Below are 18,083 nucleotides of genomic sequence, written 5' to 3' on the forward strand. Positions count from 1 at the left end.
GCTGCAGCACAAGCGACGCGCGCCCCTCTCGCTGTCCTCACGGCATTCCAGAGCTGATGGACTCTGAGGGATGAGAGAGGGATGCTAAGGAAATGTTTTCCCTCAGCACAGAAAACGGGCTGCCGCTAACCCCAGCAGACAGCAGAATGTGACTGAAATATCGCAGGCGAAGACCGTCAACCAGGTAGGGAGGTGGCCAGAAATAAAACGCCGCTGAGTTTTAATGAAGCGTTGCTGTTTGGTTTGTGTTGTAATTGACACGTCGCTTTAGCACTGCAGCTGATGGCCCTCAAACAGACGAGCGCAAATAATTCACCTCACTAAACACACACAGGTATCAATGAGCGCCTTCACTAGGGCAGTTTTCACACTTTCCCGTCAGAGGCTCAGGGAGTTTTAGCAGCTTACAAGGTGTAATGTCTCAGTGAATATAAACCTCTGCTGACTGGAGCTGCAAAAGATCATTTAACAGCTGGTTCATCCTGTGATTATGATAAAACTGACAGATTTCCTGCAGCTGACAGGTGAGAGAGATTCATTTGGTGTAGTTAGATCAGTATAACAGAATACTGTTAAATCTACTGTTATTTAGGTTTAGAATAAAAAGATATTAAATGTTTTTATAATGTAATTTATTGTGCTAGGCTAGTATTTAAGGTTAACTATAAATGCATATTGTTTATATAACTAATTTGATCTATGAATCTGCTGCTTCTGTCTTAATCTGAGGTTGTGATGATGTTTATGCTGCTTTCGAGGTTATATGATGTAAATATAAAATGTGATGGCAATAATGTCAAATTGTTTCTAATGTTTAGATCTCTTTCTACTTGTAGTACTTGGTTATAATGCAAGGTTAAAATATAATGCAGGTTTGGTTCTGCTTCTTATGTGTATAGTGGATTTAGACCTTTAATAATGTTGACCAGTATTTTTACCTATATTCACACTTTTCTGATTCTAAAATGGTGGTTAGTTGGGCTCGGGTTTGTTCACCCAAATGTGGAAATGCATTATTTACTGAGTAATATCACTGTCGTTCTATCCTGGAGCTCAAAAAGAGATCTTTTAAATGTTCATTCTGCACTTTTCCATGCAAGTATCTTCTTAAACTTAAATTTTATACAGTGTGGCCAAAATTATTAGAACACTAGTATTTTCACCAGCTAAAAAAAAAAAAAATGGTTTTAAGTCTGTTATTTCTATCTTTTGCTGTAGTGTGTCAGTAGGAAATATCAGTTTACATTTCCAAACACTCATTTTGCCATTAATTGTAATAATTCAGTGAGATTTTTGTTTGCACAAGGAGTCTGACAACACACAGAGATCTGATCTGATCCTCATCCAGTCTGTCTAGAATGACATGAAGAAACAGAACAAACTGAGACAGACTCAATCCAGAAGAACTGTGGCAATGTCTCCAAGATGCTTCAAGAGACCTTCATGCAAAATACTAGTGTTCTTTTGGCCACCACTGTAGCACACATGAATCTGGACTTTTTTATTATGCTTTTTGTTCTTTGTTCTGGTCGCTTTGCTTTCATTTTGTGGAAAGGGACAATGTGAACATACTGGTAAACATCTCTGTTTGTGCTCAGTGATAGAAAGAAATTGGAAATGACATGAAAGTGAGTAAATGATGACTGCATTTATTTCATTTTTGTATAACTGAGGGCAGTTTCTATGATTCCTGTATCTGATGTGCCCACATTGTTTTCCTCACAGGTGATGCCAGTAGACCGGTATGGACAGATATCATCGGTTACAGTAGCTAAAATGGCACATTTTAGGATTGTAAACTGTTGAAAGAGAAAGTAAACATCTGCTAACTGCATCAATATATATTGAAGACGGACTCCACTTTTGACCTTTACACCACGTCACACCTGCCATCAATATGTTAGGTTAAGAAAGTCTGAAGTCTTCGATCTTTGACACCGCAGTGAGTGTTTCCCCGGAAGACCAGGCTTTAGTATTGCTGGACTGTTGAAGAGGCTTTCATCAAGATGTTTACCGCTCTGAAGAAGCTGGTGGGCTCTGAAGCAGGGCAGCTCAGGGATAGAAATATTCCTGCAGGCCTGCAGTCCATGAACCAGAGTCTACAGAGGCGTTTCGCCAAGGGCGTACAATATAACAGTAAGAGTTTAATCTAACTTTCAACACTTTCAATTTATGCTGATTTAAAAAAGAAAGAAAGAAAAAAGCATTACAGTATTGCAAATCCAATGACAATCACCATTGAGAATAGCAATGGAAATTGTGTTTATTTATTGCATTACAGTAATCTGAATTTGATTTAATTATGAAAATAATGTAAATGCAAAAACCTAAAAATATAGGTTTAATTTGTCTTTATTTTTCCTCATAAAACAATTATGAAATGCAAAGTTAAAAATTAATTCATTGGAAATTTGAGACATTATAACAATTGTTATGAAACTCTGTGTCTTAAATGCACAGCAAGACGTACGGTAACCGAATGCTCCTTGCTTTGCCTGCAGCCGGTGTGATGGAGTTTTGTTGACGTTGAAGTGTTTTGACATGCGATGCTGCATCAGTGAGCCAGTCGGTGTTTCTTCATTGATCTGACTTTGAATACTCGTCGTGCTGTTTCCGCGGCTCTGTGTTAATAAAAAATGCATGAATGACACATGATCACCCACCTACTGGCCTATTTTTCCAGTCGCTTCTCCTTGGTAGAGGTGTCTTTTTTTAGACGCGCAGATATCCCAAGATACCAAGCATTTCAGCTGTGAAAAGCACGTTTTGGTAGATATAGCTGGCACTGTGCTGTATCAGTGCAATTTTTCAATACAAATACAGTACAAATCTGTTGTGAAACTTTTTGTCTTGGTTTAGATCTTTCCATTTCCAATCAGTGCCCTTTGTTTATGCATTGAAACTTGGGATTGTTTAATTTGGGGTTCCTTAGATCATATTAATGTTCTTGTGTCTGTTTGTCTCTCTCAGTGAAAATAGTCATCCGTGGGGACAGAAATACGGGTAAAAGTGCACTTTGGCACCGTCTTCAAGGGAAAAAGTTTCTGGAAGAGTACATCCCCACACAGGAGATACAGGTCACAAGCATTCACTGGAGCTACAAAAGTGAGTATTGCTGAGTACCTCATGCACTGTACCTCAGTGCATCTCATAACTTCATCTTTTAGATTAGTGATGCACTGAAATCTCAGGGGCTAAAATAGCTATTTTCAGTTTCAGCCCGAAATAGTTTGTAGGGCTGAAATAATTGGCCAAAATAGTGACTTGCTTGTTGACTGTGTGGGTGTCTGTTTCATTCACACAACGTGGATAAACTCAATAACATTGAACATTTCAGCAGTGTGAATGCTAGAATTGGATTAACAATATTGTTTTTAATCGCTACTGATATGGATTCTTAACTATCAAGATCAATATTTTATTCTGTGCTGTTTTCTGTTAATACATGAACTTCACTGGACATTATTGTAGACCACCTGTCATCCGATAATCGCAATAAGCTTTTGTAATTGGATACAAAGTCTCAGATTTTAAATTCTGTCAATTTCATCACAAAATACAAGCAGTAAATGTTGTTTTGACATCCTTTAAAGTGTCATAACGGATCGAGTAAGTTTTAACAGCCACCATTTAGATGTTTATATTTCATCTACAAATAAAAAGTTGACACAAAAAATAGTCTGTATGTGCAATTTAAATGTTTGTACAACTTGTTGATTATTATTTTTGATTTCAGCTTTCAGCTAAATGAAATTTTTTATTTAAATTTTGGTAAAAAAAAAATAATAATATTAATACACTTATACAAAAATAAGTTTTTTAAATATAAAAAATATATTTTAAAATATTAAAATATATTTAAGTATTAAATATATTTTTTAAAGTCATTTTAGGTTTTCGGGCCAAATGCATCCTAAACTTTCTGTTTTTGGCACAGAATTTTTATTTTGGTGAATCAATAGTCTAGGTCAGTCAGTCTTATCTGCTTTTGTTTCAGGATATCAAGATGCAACCCAACACAGAACCATTCATTCAAAAGTAAACAAAAATGTCCTTAAAATCAAAATAGGATAAAATATAACTTTGCAAAAGCATACACAATAACCAACATGTGATTTACCAGCCAAACACATGAAGCAATCACTGGGCCAAATATGGTATTAGATGCCTTTCTTATACATGACCTTGCTGTCTGCAACCCTTTCAGCACAGACCTGCGACTCATTTTTGGGTCACCGCTGGTTAGATGGTCTTTTATGAAGGGAAGTGGTTAGTATTCAAAGATCTTGCCAGTGTTCTAAAATAATTTGTATAAATAGACTTCCCTATCAGAAAAGAGAAATACTAGGTCATCTTTTGTGAAGTATCAGAACCCGTTGACAATATTTCTGACTGTATTTTGTTCTTGCTTTGATTTTTGCCCCGCAGCAACAGATGATGTAGTGAAAGTTGAAGTCTGGGATGTGGTAGATAAAGGTGAGTCTTTAGGAAGCACTCTGGTACTAGTGACACGGGACTTGCCCTAGTTCTAGTTAGTACAAGTTAGCCAGTGCGGCAATTCAGTGTGTGAACCCCAAACTAAATTTTTATTTGCAGAGAAATAAGCACTTGAAAGATTTGCACTAAAAAATGCAGACCTAATGAAATGGTAATTTCAGTATGTTTGCAGCTATCTGTAATGAAAAAAGATGTAATGTATTTGACTTCTTTTCTTATGGCCTGCAAATACTCAAAGGGCAAAAGCTTCCTCTTCCAGAAGGTGTAGGTGAGAACTAGTAATCTATTAGTCGAGCATTAAACAGTTTGTGTGTGTGTGCTGTGATCTTCACCTCTCTTTATAAAACCGTGCTCAAAATAGACCTTACCTTCAGTAGCTTGTGCTATTATTAGACCCTAGTGTGGACTTAGATTAAAATCAGATGACCACATTTTTCCCACAGTACATTTATTTTAATTGGGGGCATGTGATATGTTTTGTTTATAATGGATCACATTTTGTATGCATTTTTGAAATTGTTGCCAGAATCATTTTCTACAATGTAAACGTTACTTCAAGCAGCCCCCTTTTAAAAGTTCATAAATGATGCATGAATTGAAAATTCAGTTGATTTTTCAGCTCGTGGTTTAAATTATGATCAACAACAATAATACTCTTAAGTCTACCTGCATTTTCTATGTACACTCTTTGTAAATTGGTAGTTGTTACCTGCAAACATTTACCACGGTAGCCATAGTTCTCATCAAAATACCATATTCAAGATGTTGTTAAAAGTTTGTCTTTAGCCACCACTGTCATCCATTGTGAGAAAGAGGTTATGATGGTTTTATAGTAGTAACAATATCTATAGTAACTATAGGAGCAAACTGTGGTTACCATGAAAATATTTGCACAGTGAGCTGCTGCTGTTGATTCAGGTTTGCTCTAATTACTTTCTATCTGCTTTTGCCTATTTTCATTTACACACATGTAAATATTGAAATAAGATATTGAATACTATATTAACATGGGTTAACGTCATACTTAATAATGTGGTTTCTGGGAACAAGGTGTGAGATGTGTTTCTACCAAAAAAAAATTCAAAAATAATGCATAACTCTGCAAGTTTATGTATACCTTAGTTTGTTCTCCTTAAAATATATTAGTTGAGCTATGTTTAAGTTGTGTCAGACCCGTAGAGCATGAAAATAGAGATGCCAAGGTCATGGGTTCGAGTCCCTGGGTATGCATGAACTGATTAAATGTGTACCCTAAATGCAATTTATATTATAATAGTATTAGTACTAATAAGAGTAATATATTACTTATGGATTGTTGTGACTGTCAAGTTGTTTAAACTAGTCAGGGTTCCACTAGTCTTGTAAACATGTGTAAAGATTCAGGGCATCTTACGTAAGAGGACAGCAAAATTATAGTTTGGCTGCTTTGGTGGATACTGGGTGGGTAAGCATATGAATATTACTCTTCTCGCATCTCAGACTCACAGTTACCTAATTGTAATATCCATGTTTCTCCAACTACTGCAGGGAAAGGGAAAAGACGTGGAGAGAATCTGAAATTGGAAAATGAACCTCAGGAGGTATTTGTTAAACAATAAATATTTGTAGGTAGTTACACTACTTTTGAAAAGTTTGGAGTTGGTAAGACATTTAATCAAAAATATAGTAAAACAGTGAAATGTTAATACAATTTAAAATAACTTTTCTATTTGAAAATATTTGAAAATGTGATTTATTCTTGTGATGCAAAGCTGATTTTCTTTTTTTTTTTGCATCATTACTCCAGTCTTCAGTGTCACATGATCCTTCAGAAATCATTCTAATATACTGATTTGCTGCTCAAGGAGCATTTCTGATTATTAGCAATGTTGAAAACAGTTATGCTGCTTCATATTTTTTGTTCCATTTTCAAAAGAACAGCATTTATTTGAAATCTTTTTGTAACATTATAAATGTTTTTACTGTTACTTTTCAACAATTTAATTCTTTAAATTCAATTAAAAACTTACCGACAACAAACTTATGGATGGAAGTGTAAATCTGCTGGACAATTGCCATGTGATTAGTACTTCAAAGTTTTGTTTTGACTGAGTCAAAAATGCATTATGTAGTACATTTGATTTGTTAATAATCATTTGACATCTCAAATGTCTCATAATGTAGTCTGTAAGCTGATTTTAATGTTCATTCAGCTGGAAACAAGATGTAATTTTGGTAATCTTGGAGTTGTTTTGCTCTCTGTGCAGTCAGAAACCGAGATGGCTCTCGACGCAGAGTTCCTGGATGTTTATAAGAACTGTAACGGTGTGATCATGATGTTTGACATCACCAAACAGTGGTAAGGAATCTGCCTTTCTTTCTGATTTTCCCCACATTCACTCTCTCCAAACCCCTCATTCATTCTCCGTCTCCCTCTCCTGTTCCTCCATCACTCCTTTCCCACCCTGTCGTCGCTCTTTTTGTTCTGTGGTCAGGATCAGGTGCCAGAACTGGGCGTTGGGTTACATCGTGTCATTGAGCGTCTCATTCTCAGTATCTCATTCTCAGAGTCGAGGAACAAAGAACGCAAAGAAATCAATACCTGCAGCCCAGTGTCTCTTTAAGGTTCTGACTCTGTTTATCTCTCTGCTCATTGGATCTGCCTTGCATTCTGCCAGTGGGTCTTTCCTTTTTGACCCAAGCACAGCATCACAGGTGCCACTTGTTTGCAAACCTGGGCTCTGCTTTATTGATTGGGCTGTGTTTAACTGCTTTTGTGCTCCTGGGAGCCTTGTTGTCACCTATGTGTACATTTTAGGTGTTTAGACCAAATTTAATCAGTGTCACATTCTTCGTACATTGCTTAACAAGAATTATCTAACAAATATGAGAGATGCTAGTTGTGATGATTTCTGTCTGCCTTAAAAGGATCGTTCACCCAAAAAGTAAAATTCTGCCATAATTTACTCAACCCCAAGTTTTAAGCTTGTACAAGTTTCTTTCTTCTGTTGAACAAAAAAAAGATATTTTGGAGAATGTTGGTAGCCAAACTGTTGACAGTAGCCATTTACTTCCATAGTATGTTTTGCATAATATGGAGGTTAGTGGCTAATGTCAACTGTTTGGTTACCGGCATTCTTCAAAGTGTCTTCTGTTGTGCTCAACAGAAGAAAGAAACATACAGTAAATCGTGACTTTTCATGTTTCCTGTCTTTTTAACTTGGTTCCTCAAATATACACACACACATTATATATTATATACATTTTTATCATATTTATATTTTAGCATTACATAATATTCTATTACATATATTATTTATATTATTTTTATATAGCAACTTTTGTTATTTGATTTTTATTTATTTAAAAAAAAAAATATTAAAATTTTAAAAGGCTCTGAAGAATTTCTGTGCCATATAAGAGCAAAAATAGTCACCAGCGTAGAGCATAATTTCTAAAGGGCCAGGTTCACCTTTGTAATGGCATGACAGACAGTAGGGCTGTCAAATTGGCTGAAAAACTAAATTCAAATTTTGTACTAAAATATTATCAATATTCGAATTTAAAATGCATAATTTCTGTTAGGGGGAAAAAAGCTTTTGGCTTCTCTCCTGAGGCCACAAGAGGGCGCATCGAGCAAAATATTACTAATGCAGGTTTCTTCAAAGAAATAAAAAAACAGGACTGTCTTTGAAAAAAGTTCTTAATGTTTATAAACCATATATAATTAATTGCGTTGCTTAAACGATTAGAAACAAAAAAGCATCTTGTATGTATGCATAGTTTAATACTAAGGACCGAAAACGAATCACAAAGAGTTGGCTACTTTTTTCATTTAAAAACATGAGATGCAGTGGGATGCAGAAAAACCCCCATAAAGTCTTGAGACATGTTTTTTAAAAGTTGAACTTACATTAATTTTACGTGGTTTTCTAAACATGCGGCTCTCTTGTGCGAGACGCGAGTGCAACGGTGATGGATGTCCCTCTAGAAAATGCGATAAATATGCGTTCTGCGTGAATGGCTTGGTTCCAGTTTTGAGGTAAACAACAACATCTCCGCATTGATGTTCTCTTTTTTTCCGCAATATTTTGATTGAGCAGCACCGGATCCAGTAGGTTCAACTGGATAGACAAAAAAAAAAGCATTAAAATGCAATGACACCTACATCGTCATCGCATCTTGTGTGCCACTGATAAGGCTGACTGACGCACACCTAAAATTCAAATGCAACGTTTTTGCATTCGAATGTGGATTTTTATTTTAAATTTGACTAATTATTATTTTTTTTGACAGCCCTAACAGACAGCACTATTTTTACCACGTTTACTCTGCATCCGTGCTGTAGAAATTGCCACTTGGCCACAGTTGTGTACAGTATGTGCGGTTCCAACAAATTTATAAGTTGAACTATTCCCTCATATCTAAAGAGACACAACTTTGTCTTTTAGTAAAATGCCAGCCAATGCTGAATGTTGGTTTTATTTTTCCGGCTCAACAAGGTGCTCTCATAAGATATCATTACCACTTATAAAACAACAGTCAAATTCTGTTTATGTTAAATTAGCCTACTTAATGGCAGATTTTAGTGTACAGATGCGAACACCGAATTAATATTTGAAGAATGGGACAATCTTGGATTGTGTCAAATCATCAATAAAATTCAGCTACCTCAGTGATTCATGTACGAAAAATGGGGCTCAGCTCACTAAATGAATGTTGGCTGATTTTTCTGGTCAGAATCGTTTACCACATAAAGGTAGAATTACTTGGATTATTTTTCATCTTGGTTTTTATGCTGCTGTCAGGCCGGTGTAGACGAACAAACAAGACAATGCATTTACTGCTTTGCTTGTTATTGCTGCTTGCTGGCATTTCTGCTGTGTGTCTTGCCAACGTATATGTGGGTGGTATGAAGTCTAGGAGTGCTGACCAATAATGCAAATAAGATGATTTGATGAATCAGTTTAAAAATATCCCAAACTGCACTAAATGTTAAAATTGTGCACTACACAAGGAAATCACGTCAAAGTATGTTTCATATGAATCACAGACTCTTGTTTTTGCTGCAGGACGTTCAACTACATCCTTAGGGAGTTGCCAAAAGTGCCGACACACATCCCAGTGTGTGTCCTGGGTAACCAGCGGGACATGGGCGAGCACAGGGTCATCTTACCCGACGACATCAGAGACTTCATCAACAGTCTGAACAGGTGGGCAGTTCAAGATTAACCCTCAAAACAAGGTGCTTATGTACCCTCTTAGCCCAACTCCATGCTTGAAGTTGGGCCCCGTAAAATAATCTACATTTTTTTACTAGATTTTGTTTTATTTTTTCCCCAAATTCCATTTTTCCAATTTTGTGGATTCTGTTTTAATGGCTAAATTAAATGCTAGTAATCAAAAGGCATGTCTAATTAATTGAAATCCTGAAGTGTGTACAATTTAACAACATTTTATTAAAAGTTTAACAATTTTATTTTAAGGGCCCTATGGAATCCATTTTGTTTTTTTCCCCCAAATTCAGTGTTTTTAATTTTTTTAAAAATTCTGTTTTAATGATTTAATTAAATTTAAAAAAATCAGAAAGCATTTCTAACACATTTAAATCGTAGAACTTTAACTATTTATTGATTTCTTAAAATTTTTACAATTAGTTTTACAATAGGGCTCTACGAATGCTTTTCCCCCAGAAATTTTATCTTGCCTGTTTTAATTTTTCTGCATTTAATACAAGTTTATTATCATAATCAGTGGTAATCAACGACCTTTAAGTTTCAAACAGGTAGTCTCGTCTCAAACTCATGCCATTGGTTGAGCCAGAAGTTTATATGTCAGATGGCTAAAAAAAAGTATCAAAGTATGTACTTTCAAAGTAAGTACCGAAAATGAAGTCTTTTTGCCCATGTGAAACAATTTAGCAATTTATGCTAATGAATCACACAATGGGAATAACAAGCATTTTATGAAATACTGGGAAGATCTGTCTTTCATGAATAACCTACACAGAAAAACTTACTGATAACCTTTTTTTTTTTCTTTTTAAAGTTAAAGTTAAAATGGCTCCAAATATACAATGCAAAGCTCTTATGAATAATGTATGTCTGTCACGTATTAGCCAACTTTTCCCTAATCCCTTAATCCTTTTTCATTTTAGACCTCCAGGCTCCTCCTACATCCACTATGCCGAGTCCTCCATGAAAAACGGCTTTGGTCTCAAATACCTCCATCGCTTCTTCAACATCCCATTCCTGCAGCTGCAGGTCAGAGGAAACTCTCAAAGTCAGAGATGAACACTTGCTCTCGGGTCAATATTTGTCTAGTTTTAGCATCATTTCAAGTGGAATCCTCACATACCTTACACGAGGATTTCATTTCATTCATACTTATAGTTTTTGTATCATGGCAGGGGCTCTTTATGCTTCTCCTGGAGATCTGCTGCCTTGCTCTAACACACCTACTGTAGTTTTCAGGGCTGCGTTCACATAATTCACTTACTACCATTTTTTTTTTCTCAAAGCAGTATGCAGAAATAGAATGAGTGTCACCCAAATTATAGAGCATTGTAAATAGCATTCTAAAGATGCCTGGACATTGCTCTATTGTGAAAAAATATATAGATGTATCCATGCACAAGTTTTTTGTTGTTGTTTTTTGCACTAGTGCTGAAATGTTTCTGTCTGTGTCAGAAAGTGAAAATGAGAGAGAAATGAAATTTCCTGATGCATTATTATTATAATTTTGTTAATTCTGAAATCACAGTAGCTCCCATGGTCATTGAAAACCTAGAAATATGAGACCATTTTAAATTGTGATTTCCTGACCTGGAAAAGTCTGTAAGGAAAAATTCCATCAAAAATTCAGTTTTTATTTTTTAATAAAAATAATAAATATTCCGTTAGCTAGAAATTGATGTTACTTAAGATTTAAAAAGTTAAATCTCTTCTCTACACACTTTTTTTTTTTAAACAATTTTAATTATTTTAATTAAACCAATGATATTTTAGTATTATTTTAATATTTTTATAGTATTTATTCATATTTTGAATTAGCTTCATATTAATTTTAATTGAAGAATTGTATCTTAACATTTTAATATGTTTTGTCATTTATTTTTTACATTTTTATTAGTATTAGGTTTTTTTTTATATTTCTATTTAGCTTTTATTTTTTTAATTTTAATTTTAGTCTTAGTACTTCAACTTAAATTCATTAAGTTAATTGCCAATGTTTTTCATCTAATATGTATCTATATATCTTATTATATTTCAGCTTTATTTCAGTTACTGAAAGTGATTTTTTAAATTTTTTTTATAATTTTTGTTTTAGTTTTCGTCAACAATAACAACAGCCTTATTAATCACAAAAGTTATGGAAATTAATTGGTCAAATGTTGTGGGAAGCCTATAGTAAGGTCTTCTCGAGAGCGCTCAGTAGACAGCTGTGGACCATCAGGAGCAGATTTGAGCACCCCTGCTTTAGCAGTAGAGCTAAAGTCCTTCCTTTATTTGCATTCTCGTTATGCATCTCTAGAGACTGACTGAATGGCATTAATTAATAAGGTAGGTTGAAATTAGTCCGGGGATCAATGGTGACTGCTGTGTCTTATGTGTCAGCGTCTCAGGCTCTTCTTGAGGTTACTCCACAGGCAGTAGGTTGAAGGACTGGTTTCAGTTTAATGTATTTTATTGATCCTATTTGAGAAATTAACTTCTCTAGTCTAGTTCAATTAACCAGTCGTACATACAGATCCAACCTCTGTAGCTCATAAAAGTATCAGATACCATATCAGGATGCTGTCATGGAGTTCTGGTTCTGCTTTGGTTATTTAACAAGTCTCTTTATGACTCTTTTGTCTGTAGGACACTGTTAGATCTTCTCCCGCTATACAGGAGTGTTTATTATTTGCGAATAGTGTTGTCGGCAGCTTGACTAAGTTGTTCAGACTTGCTGCAGTAAACGTGATGCAAATCCCGCTGCTCAGAATCAGTCCGTCGAGCACAGCATGTCAGACTCATGAAAATTTCAGTGCTGTGCAGAGATCTGTTTTCCTCTCCTTGCTATCTTTTTCAGTCAAAGTTTAAAGGCCACTTCTAACTTCCATGACTTTGAACAAACTTCTAACCCCAAGTATCAATTCTATCCGGTTAAGAACAGTTATTGGCAGGGGTGCACAAGTTTTTCAGTCTAGTTTTCAAGAGAGCACCTGGAGATTTGGTTTGGTGCTCACCCTGCATATAGTGTGACACATTAAATATTACTATTAAAAATAATAATATATTAATAATAATAATAATAGTTGCACTTTGTTTTTAAAATGTAAAAAAAAAAATAATAATAATAAACTTTGATAATACAATTATATTTCAAAATAAAAGTGAGTATTGAGTATATGAGTATTAAATCAAAACAAAATTTTACAGTACGTTTAAAAAAAAATATTTACATTTTCATTTATTTCCTTTACTTTTTTAAATGATTTTTTTTAACATTTTCAAACCTAAAATCAGCAAGCTTTTATTTTGACGGGTTGCCATCGAGTAAGTATATGCACTGCCTGTTTTAGCTCTGCCGAGTAAAGTGCGTAAGCGAATGAAATGTCACAGTTTTGTCTTGTACCCGGCAGTGTATAGCCTAGATCAGTGGTTCCCAACCTTTTTTTCATGGGCCCCCCCTACGTACACACATGGTAATCTGATAATATAATATACATTTTTTGTCTCTTAGAAATGCACATTTGACATTGAGTTGACAGTAGTAGTTTGAGTTAGGATGCATATGTAAATTTATGTTCATTATCAAAATCAGTAAAAAAAAAATTCTGACTGTTTTATTCAAATTAACCATTGTTCTTCCATACATTTACATCATGATAACCAGAGTTAAAACCACACACATAGCACCTCAATACTGTGGTAAAAATCCAACTATATGGTTTCTTGGTAGCCTATTTGTATGTAAAACAGTAGTCTAAATACATTTAATATAAATGCACAAACACTAGCCTATAGCTTAATCACAAATATAGTGTAATTACATTCCATTACTCCTTTAATACATTTAATACAATCTACATTAATATAATAAATTTGATATAAATACCACACATTTCTGCCACAATACCATGGTGCAGTTAATGTTACTACAGTAAATCCCTGGTAAACGATGGCGATTTGTAGATTGAAAAGCCATCTGACTGTATCGTTGCACACATGTTTTTCTGCTGTTTGTCAGCGCTGTTTTATCTGGATTTAAACTAGTTTATATCAGTTGACTGATATCGACTGATACTAGTTTATACCAGTCATTTGTGTTCTTCGCTGAATTCAAGCGCTTCTCACTGGATCTCACAGCGCTGTTTAGTGGTTGCGTGATTGGCGAGTAAACACATCTGCTCTAGTCAGCTCGCTCTGCGCTGCGCCGCTGTTTGAACCGAGTGGATATGGTCCGTGTGGCGCGGTTCAAATGAGTAGCGCTGTTTTGTTCCACTTTTCCCGCATAAACATTACATTGAATGTTTATCGAACTTGTTTTATTGAGGTAATATAAATTATATCACTATAATTGTAGTTATCGTTTTATCGCCCAGCCCTACCTCAAAGTATATCTGCTCCCGCGCCCCCGCTGTGAACTCTGGCGCCCCCCAGGTTGGGAACCACTGGCCTAGATTTATGCATTTGGTTCGAATGGAAATCATGTACAGTGTTACAGTTAGTTGATCTAAAACGGTGATTGTGCGTTAACAGCTGTCGCAAATGAGCGGTCTGAACTTATTTACCCATAATTTTTATTTTGGTCATGCATGCACACCTGTGTAGAGCCTGTTTTCTTAAACCCGCACCCGCCCGCTCCCGCAACCTGCGTGTTCCACTCCCGCCCACGCCCGCAATGTTTGTGTCCACTCCCGCCCGCTCCCGCAACCTGCGTGTTCCACTCCCGCCCACGCCCGCAATGTTTGTGTCCACTCCCGCCCGCTCCCGCGGACTTTCTCTCAGAGCTTGTAAACAATGTTGGCTACACAAATATTCGTTCAACTTAACATCCAGAATAGTAGGCTTTAAACATGATTGTGTTTTAAGATGAAGGAATGCTAAACCAAAGCACCACACCTGACAAAAACATTGGGTATTTTTTTTATTAGCGTTATAAAACATTAACCGTTAAAACAAAAGCACAAATAGCAGCACCTCAGTTTTTAAAAGTAGCCTACTGCTTGATACAGAAGCACCAAACGATTTACTAAACAAACAGTTTAAAGGTCATTTCACACTGAGTCTGAAATTTTCGCACGTTAAAAAATAAATACAACCTCACATTATGTCACACACTGCCTCCGAAACTTTCGTTCGTCATAAAAAAAAATTGAGATCAGAGTTTCCGCATGCATTTTGATATAGGAAAGGATGAGGAATACGAAAAATCGGAAAAACGCATGCAAAAATTTCGGACTCAGTGTGCAATGACCTTAACTGTTAACAAACAGTTTAAGTAGGCTAAATAAGCCAAAGCAAAATATGAAATAACTTTAACTTAAGTAAATAAACGTTGGGTCCCGCGGGAGCCCAAACCCAATGCAGCCCTCTACACCTGTGTACCACTTATGTGCACCCCTGGTTATTGGTTAGTCTGTGTATTTCAGAAAAAGTTGAGCTGGAGGCCCATTAATTTCCAGTCCTCCTCCTAATTTAGAAATAATAAAGCAGGAAAGTGCTTACTTGAGTAAAAATGAGGTCAGTGTTTATGTGAGTTTACAGTATGTTTGATGTGGTGTTTGTGTTTGCAGAGGGAGACTCTGTTACGGCAACTGGAGACAAATCAGCTTGACATTGATGCCATGCTAGAAGAGCTCAGTGTTCAGCAGGAGACCGAGGACCAGAACTATGACATGTGAGTGTAAACCTCATCACATATCAGTGTATAAACTATATATATAATAAATATATATATAAATATATATATATATATATATATATATATATATATATATATATATATATATATATATATTAGTGCTGTCAAACGATTAATCGTGATTAATCACATCCAAAATAAGTTTTTGTTTACGTAATATATGAGTGTGTACTGTGTATATTTATGTATATATAAATACAATCAAAATTTTATGTTTATATATTAAATATATTTATATATAATATAATAATATTAATATATAAGTGTATATACATGTAAATATTTTCAAAATATATACTCTATGTATATTTTTATGTATGTGTATATATATATATATTTTTTTTATTTTACAGATTATTATTTACGACAGTAATATATTTCAGTCTTTTTCATTAATAAAATTACCTTATTATTATTAATTCTTTTATAAAAGAAACAATAATAATTATTGGTTTTATTATTGCTGTTGTTGTCACTACTGTTAACATATTATTTTTTATAATAGGATTAATAACAATAATAGCATTCTATAATACAGTAGAATAATAATTAATATTATTAATAACAAAACAGTTTTATACATTTTAATAATAATGACAGTTATTGTTAACATTATTGTATTTGTTGTGTTGTTACCATTTAATAATTTTTATTAATTATACATAAATATTGAAATATTAACAATATCAGGGGGTACTTCACGTAAATATTTTATGTATAAGGGATTTGGCTAAAAAAGATTTTGGAAAAAGAGCCACTCATTAAGCCAAGAATGTCATCCAACCATCATTTTCCAAATTTCACTGCTGTTTTTCCAGATTTCTTGAGATGATGGAGGCACGCAAAGCTTACGGCTCTCCGGCGCCCTCTAATGGCCAGAGCCCGTCCTCAGGATCCCAGTCCCCTGTGGTGCTGCCCGGTGCCACCTCCCCCAGTAACTCCAGCCCCAGCACCCCACAGGCCCCTGTACCCCTCCAGACCCAATCCGCCCCTCCACCGCCGCCATCTATACCACACCCTCCCGCCCAGACCGCAGCCGCCCATGTACCCCAGACACCATCGCAAACCCTGGAGTCTTCGCCCGCGGCACCGCTACCCGCACCTCCTCCTGCCCAGAAACGAGGCTTCATCTCACGCCTGTTCGGATCGTCCACTGCAGAGGCGTCACCAGACAAACCAGGTCAGTACAGAACACTGCTATTATAGTATCGTTGATATAATAGTTTTTATTGATAAAGGGTTTCGCCCCTCAACAAATCAAGATCTTAAATTGGAGCAGAAAATCTTAAATTCATAATCTCATGGCATTAGATGTTGCATCTCAGTTTTTCGGTTTTGTTTTCCAGTACAAACACCTAAACATCCTTAAATCATTATACATTTACTTGAGATGAAAACTGAAGCTATAACATCGTTTTCTGTAAAATTGAACAGAATTAAGTAGTTTGTGCTTGAAAGCTAATTGTTCGTTTTAATCATACATTTATTTATCAGAAAACAAGATTTATCTCCTGTCATTTTGTTTCTCAAGTAAATATATCTTGATTTAAGAATCTTTTTTGTAAACTTTTTTGTAAAATGACTTAGAAACTTTTGGCGGTTGTGTTTTCCAACTTTGAAGTGTTGCCAATTCAAGACATGGCGTGAATTTTTGATCAGTTAATGTGATTTATGAGTGATATAAATGACTGCTGCATGTGTGATAGCACACATGTTAACTGAGGAAGAGAAAGAGCAGAGAGCGTCCACGTCCGCTAATGTCCGATTCGCGACCTAACAACTCCTTTGAACCAATTCATTTTATAGAATGGTTAAAACAACTGATCTGTTCAACACTGAATTCATGATACCTCACTATCTGAATCAGTGTATAAATCATTTACTCAGAACACCTCAGAAATTAGATGGTAAGTGTGTTTACCTCATTTAGCAAGAGTGGTTAGTAAAGGTCCTTGCACACCGAGTCCGAAATTTTCACGTGCATTTTTTCGTATTCCTCATCGTTTCCTATCAAAATGCATGCTACGGGTGCGAAAACGCAGAAAATCAAACCTGATCCGAATTTTTTATGTCGGACGAAAGTCTCGGAGGCAGTGTGTAAACGTGATTGACACAACGTGAAGTCGTATTTATTTTTTAACGTGCAAAAATTTCGGACTCTGTGTGCATTGGCCTTAAGACCTAGCCTTAATAATCTACAGTATTTTCATGTTATTTATATGACGATGTGTAGTAAGTTACCTAAAATAATAAAATAAAATAATTCAGTTTAGACTGGAGTGATGTTAAACCAGAGCCAAGCACAAAGCAAGTTTTGTTAACTAGCTGCTAATTTTATTCAATTGTAAATTGTAAAAAATTTGACTTAGTTAAATCTTTTCTAACGATACTTTGGTAATGGTGACGTTTACATGTAAAATAGTTGTAAGCACTTTAATTATCTGTCCTAGAGCCCTGCATTTCGGCCCGGGCCGACTTTTTTACGTCCCTAGGGCCGGGCTTCGAGCCAATTTTCACGCCATAGTTCAGACGAGGGCCGGGCCAACACCTGTTTTAGTTTTTTCCTTATTTTTATATTTTAGACATCCATCAATGTCTAAGCCAAGTGCTTAGAAAAGCGCTATATAAATGTAAGGAATTATTATTATTATTATTATCAATTAGTGATGAAAAAAATTGCTTCGCTGGTGGAAACA

At 35.4% G+C, this 18,083-nt stretch overlaps 1 protein-coding gene across 8 annotated transcripts in view; it reads left to right on the top strand.

Annotated features, from left to right (window-relative positions):
• The first annotated feature begins 4 nt into the window (after window positions 1–4).
• rabl6a (RAB, member RAS oncogene family-like 6a) overlaps window positions 5–18,083 on the top strand; it is a 102,099-nt gene continuing 84,020 nt past the window's right edge. For 5 of the 8 annotated variants that reach the window (XM_058775894.1, XM_058775893.1, XM_058775892.1 and 2 more), the window contains exons 1-10: window positions 5–184; window positions 1,726–2,136; window positions 2,971–3,105; window positions 4,429–4,475; window positions 6,021–6,077; window positions 6,744–6,835; window positions 9,549–9,689; window positions 10,634–10,739; window positions 15,260–15,363; window positions 16,206–16,567. In XM_058775894.1, the coding sequence (XP_058631877.1) occupies window positions 2,007–2,136; window positions 2,971–3,105; window positions 4,429–4,475; window positions 6,021–6,077; window positions 6,744–6,835; window positions 9,549–9,689; window positions 10,634–10,739; window positions 15,260–15,363; window positions 16,206–16,567 (1,174 nt within the window). In that variant the 5' untranslated portion in view covers window positions 5–184; window positions 1,726–2,006. The other 3 variants (XM_058775891.1, XM_058775895.1, XM_058775888.1) reach the window with 3 other exon arrangements.

Source organism: Onychostoma macrolepis, chromosome 05 (genome assembly GCF_012432095.1).
Source record: "Onychostoma macrolepis isolate SWU-2019 chromosome 05, ASM1243209v1, whole genome shotgun sequence".
NCBI classification, from domain to species: Eukaryota; Metazoa; Chordata; class Actinopteri; order Cypriniformes; family Cyprinidae; genus Onychostoma; species Onychostoma macrolepis.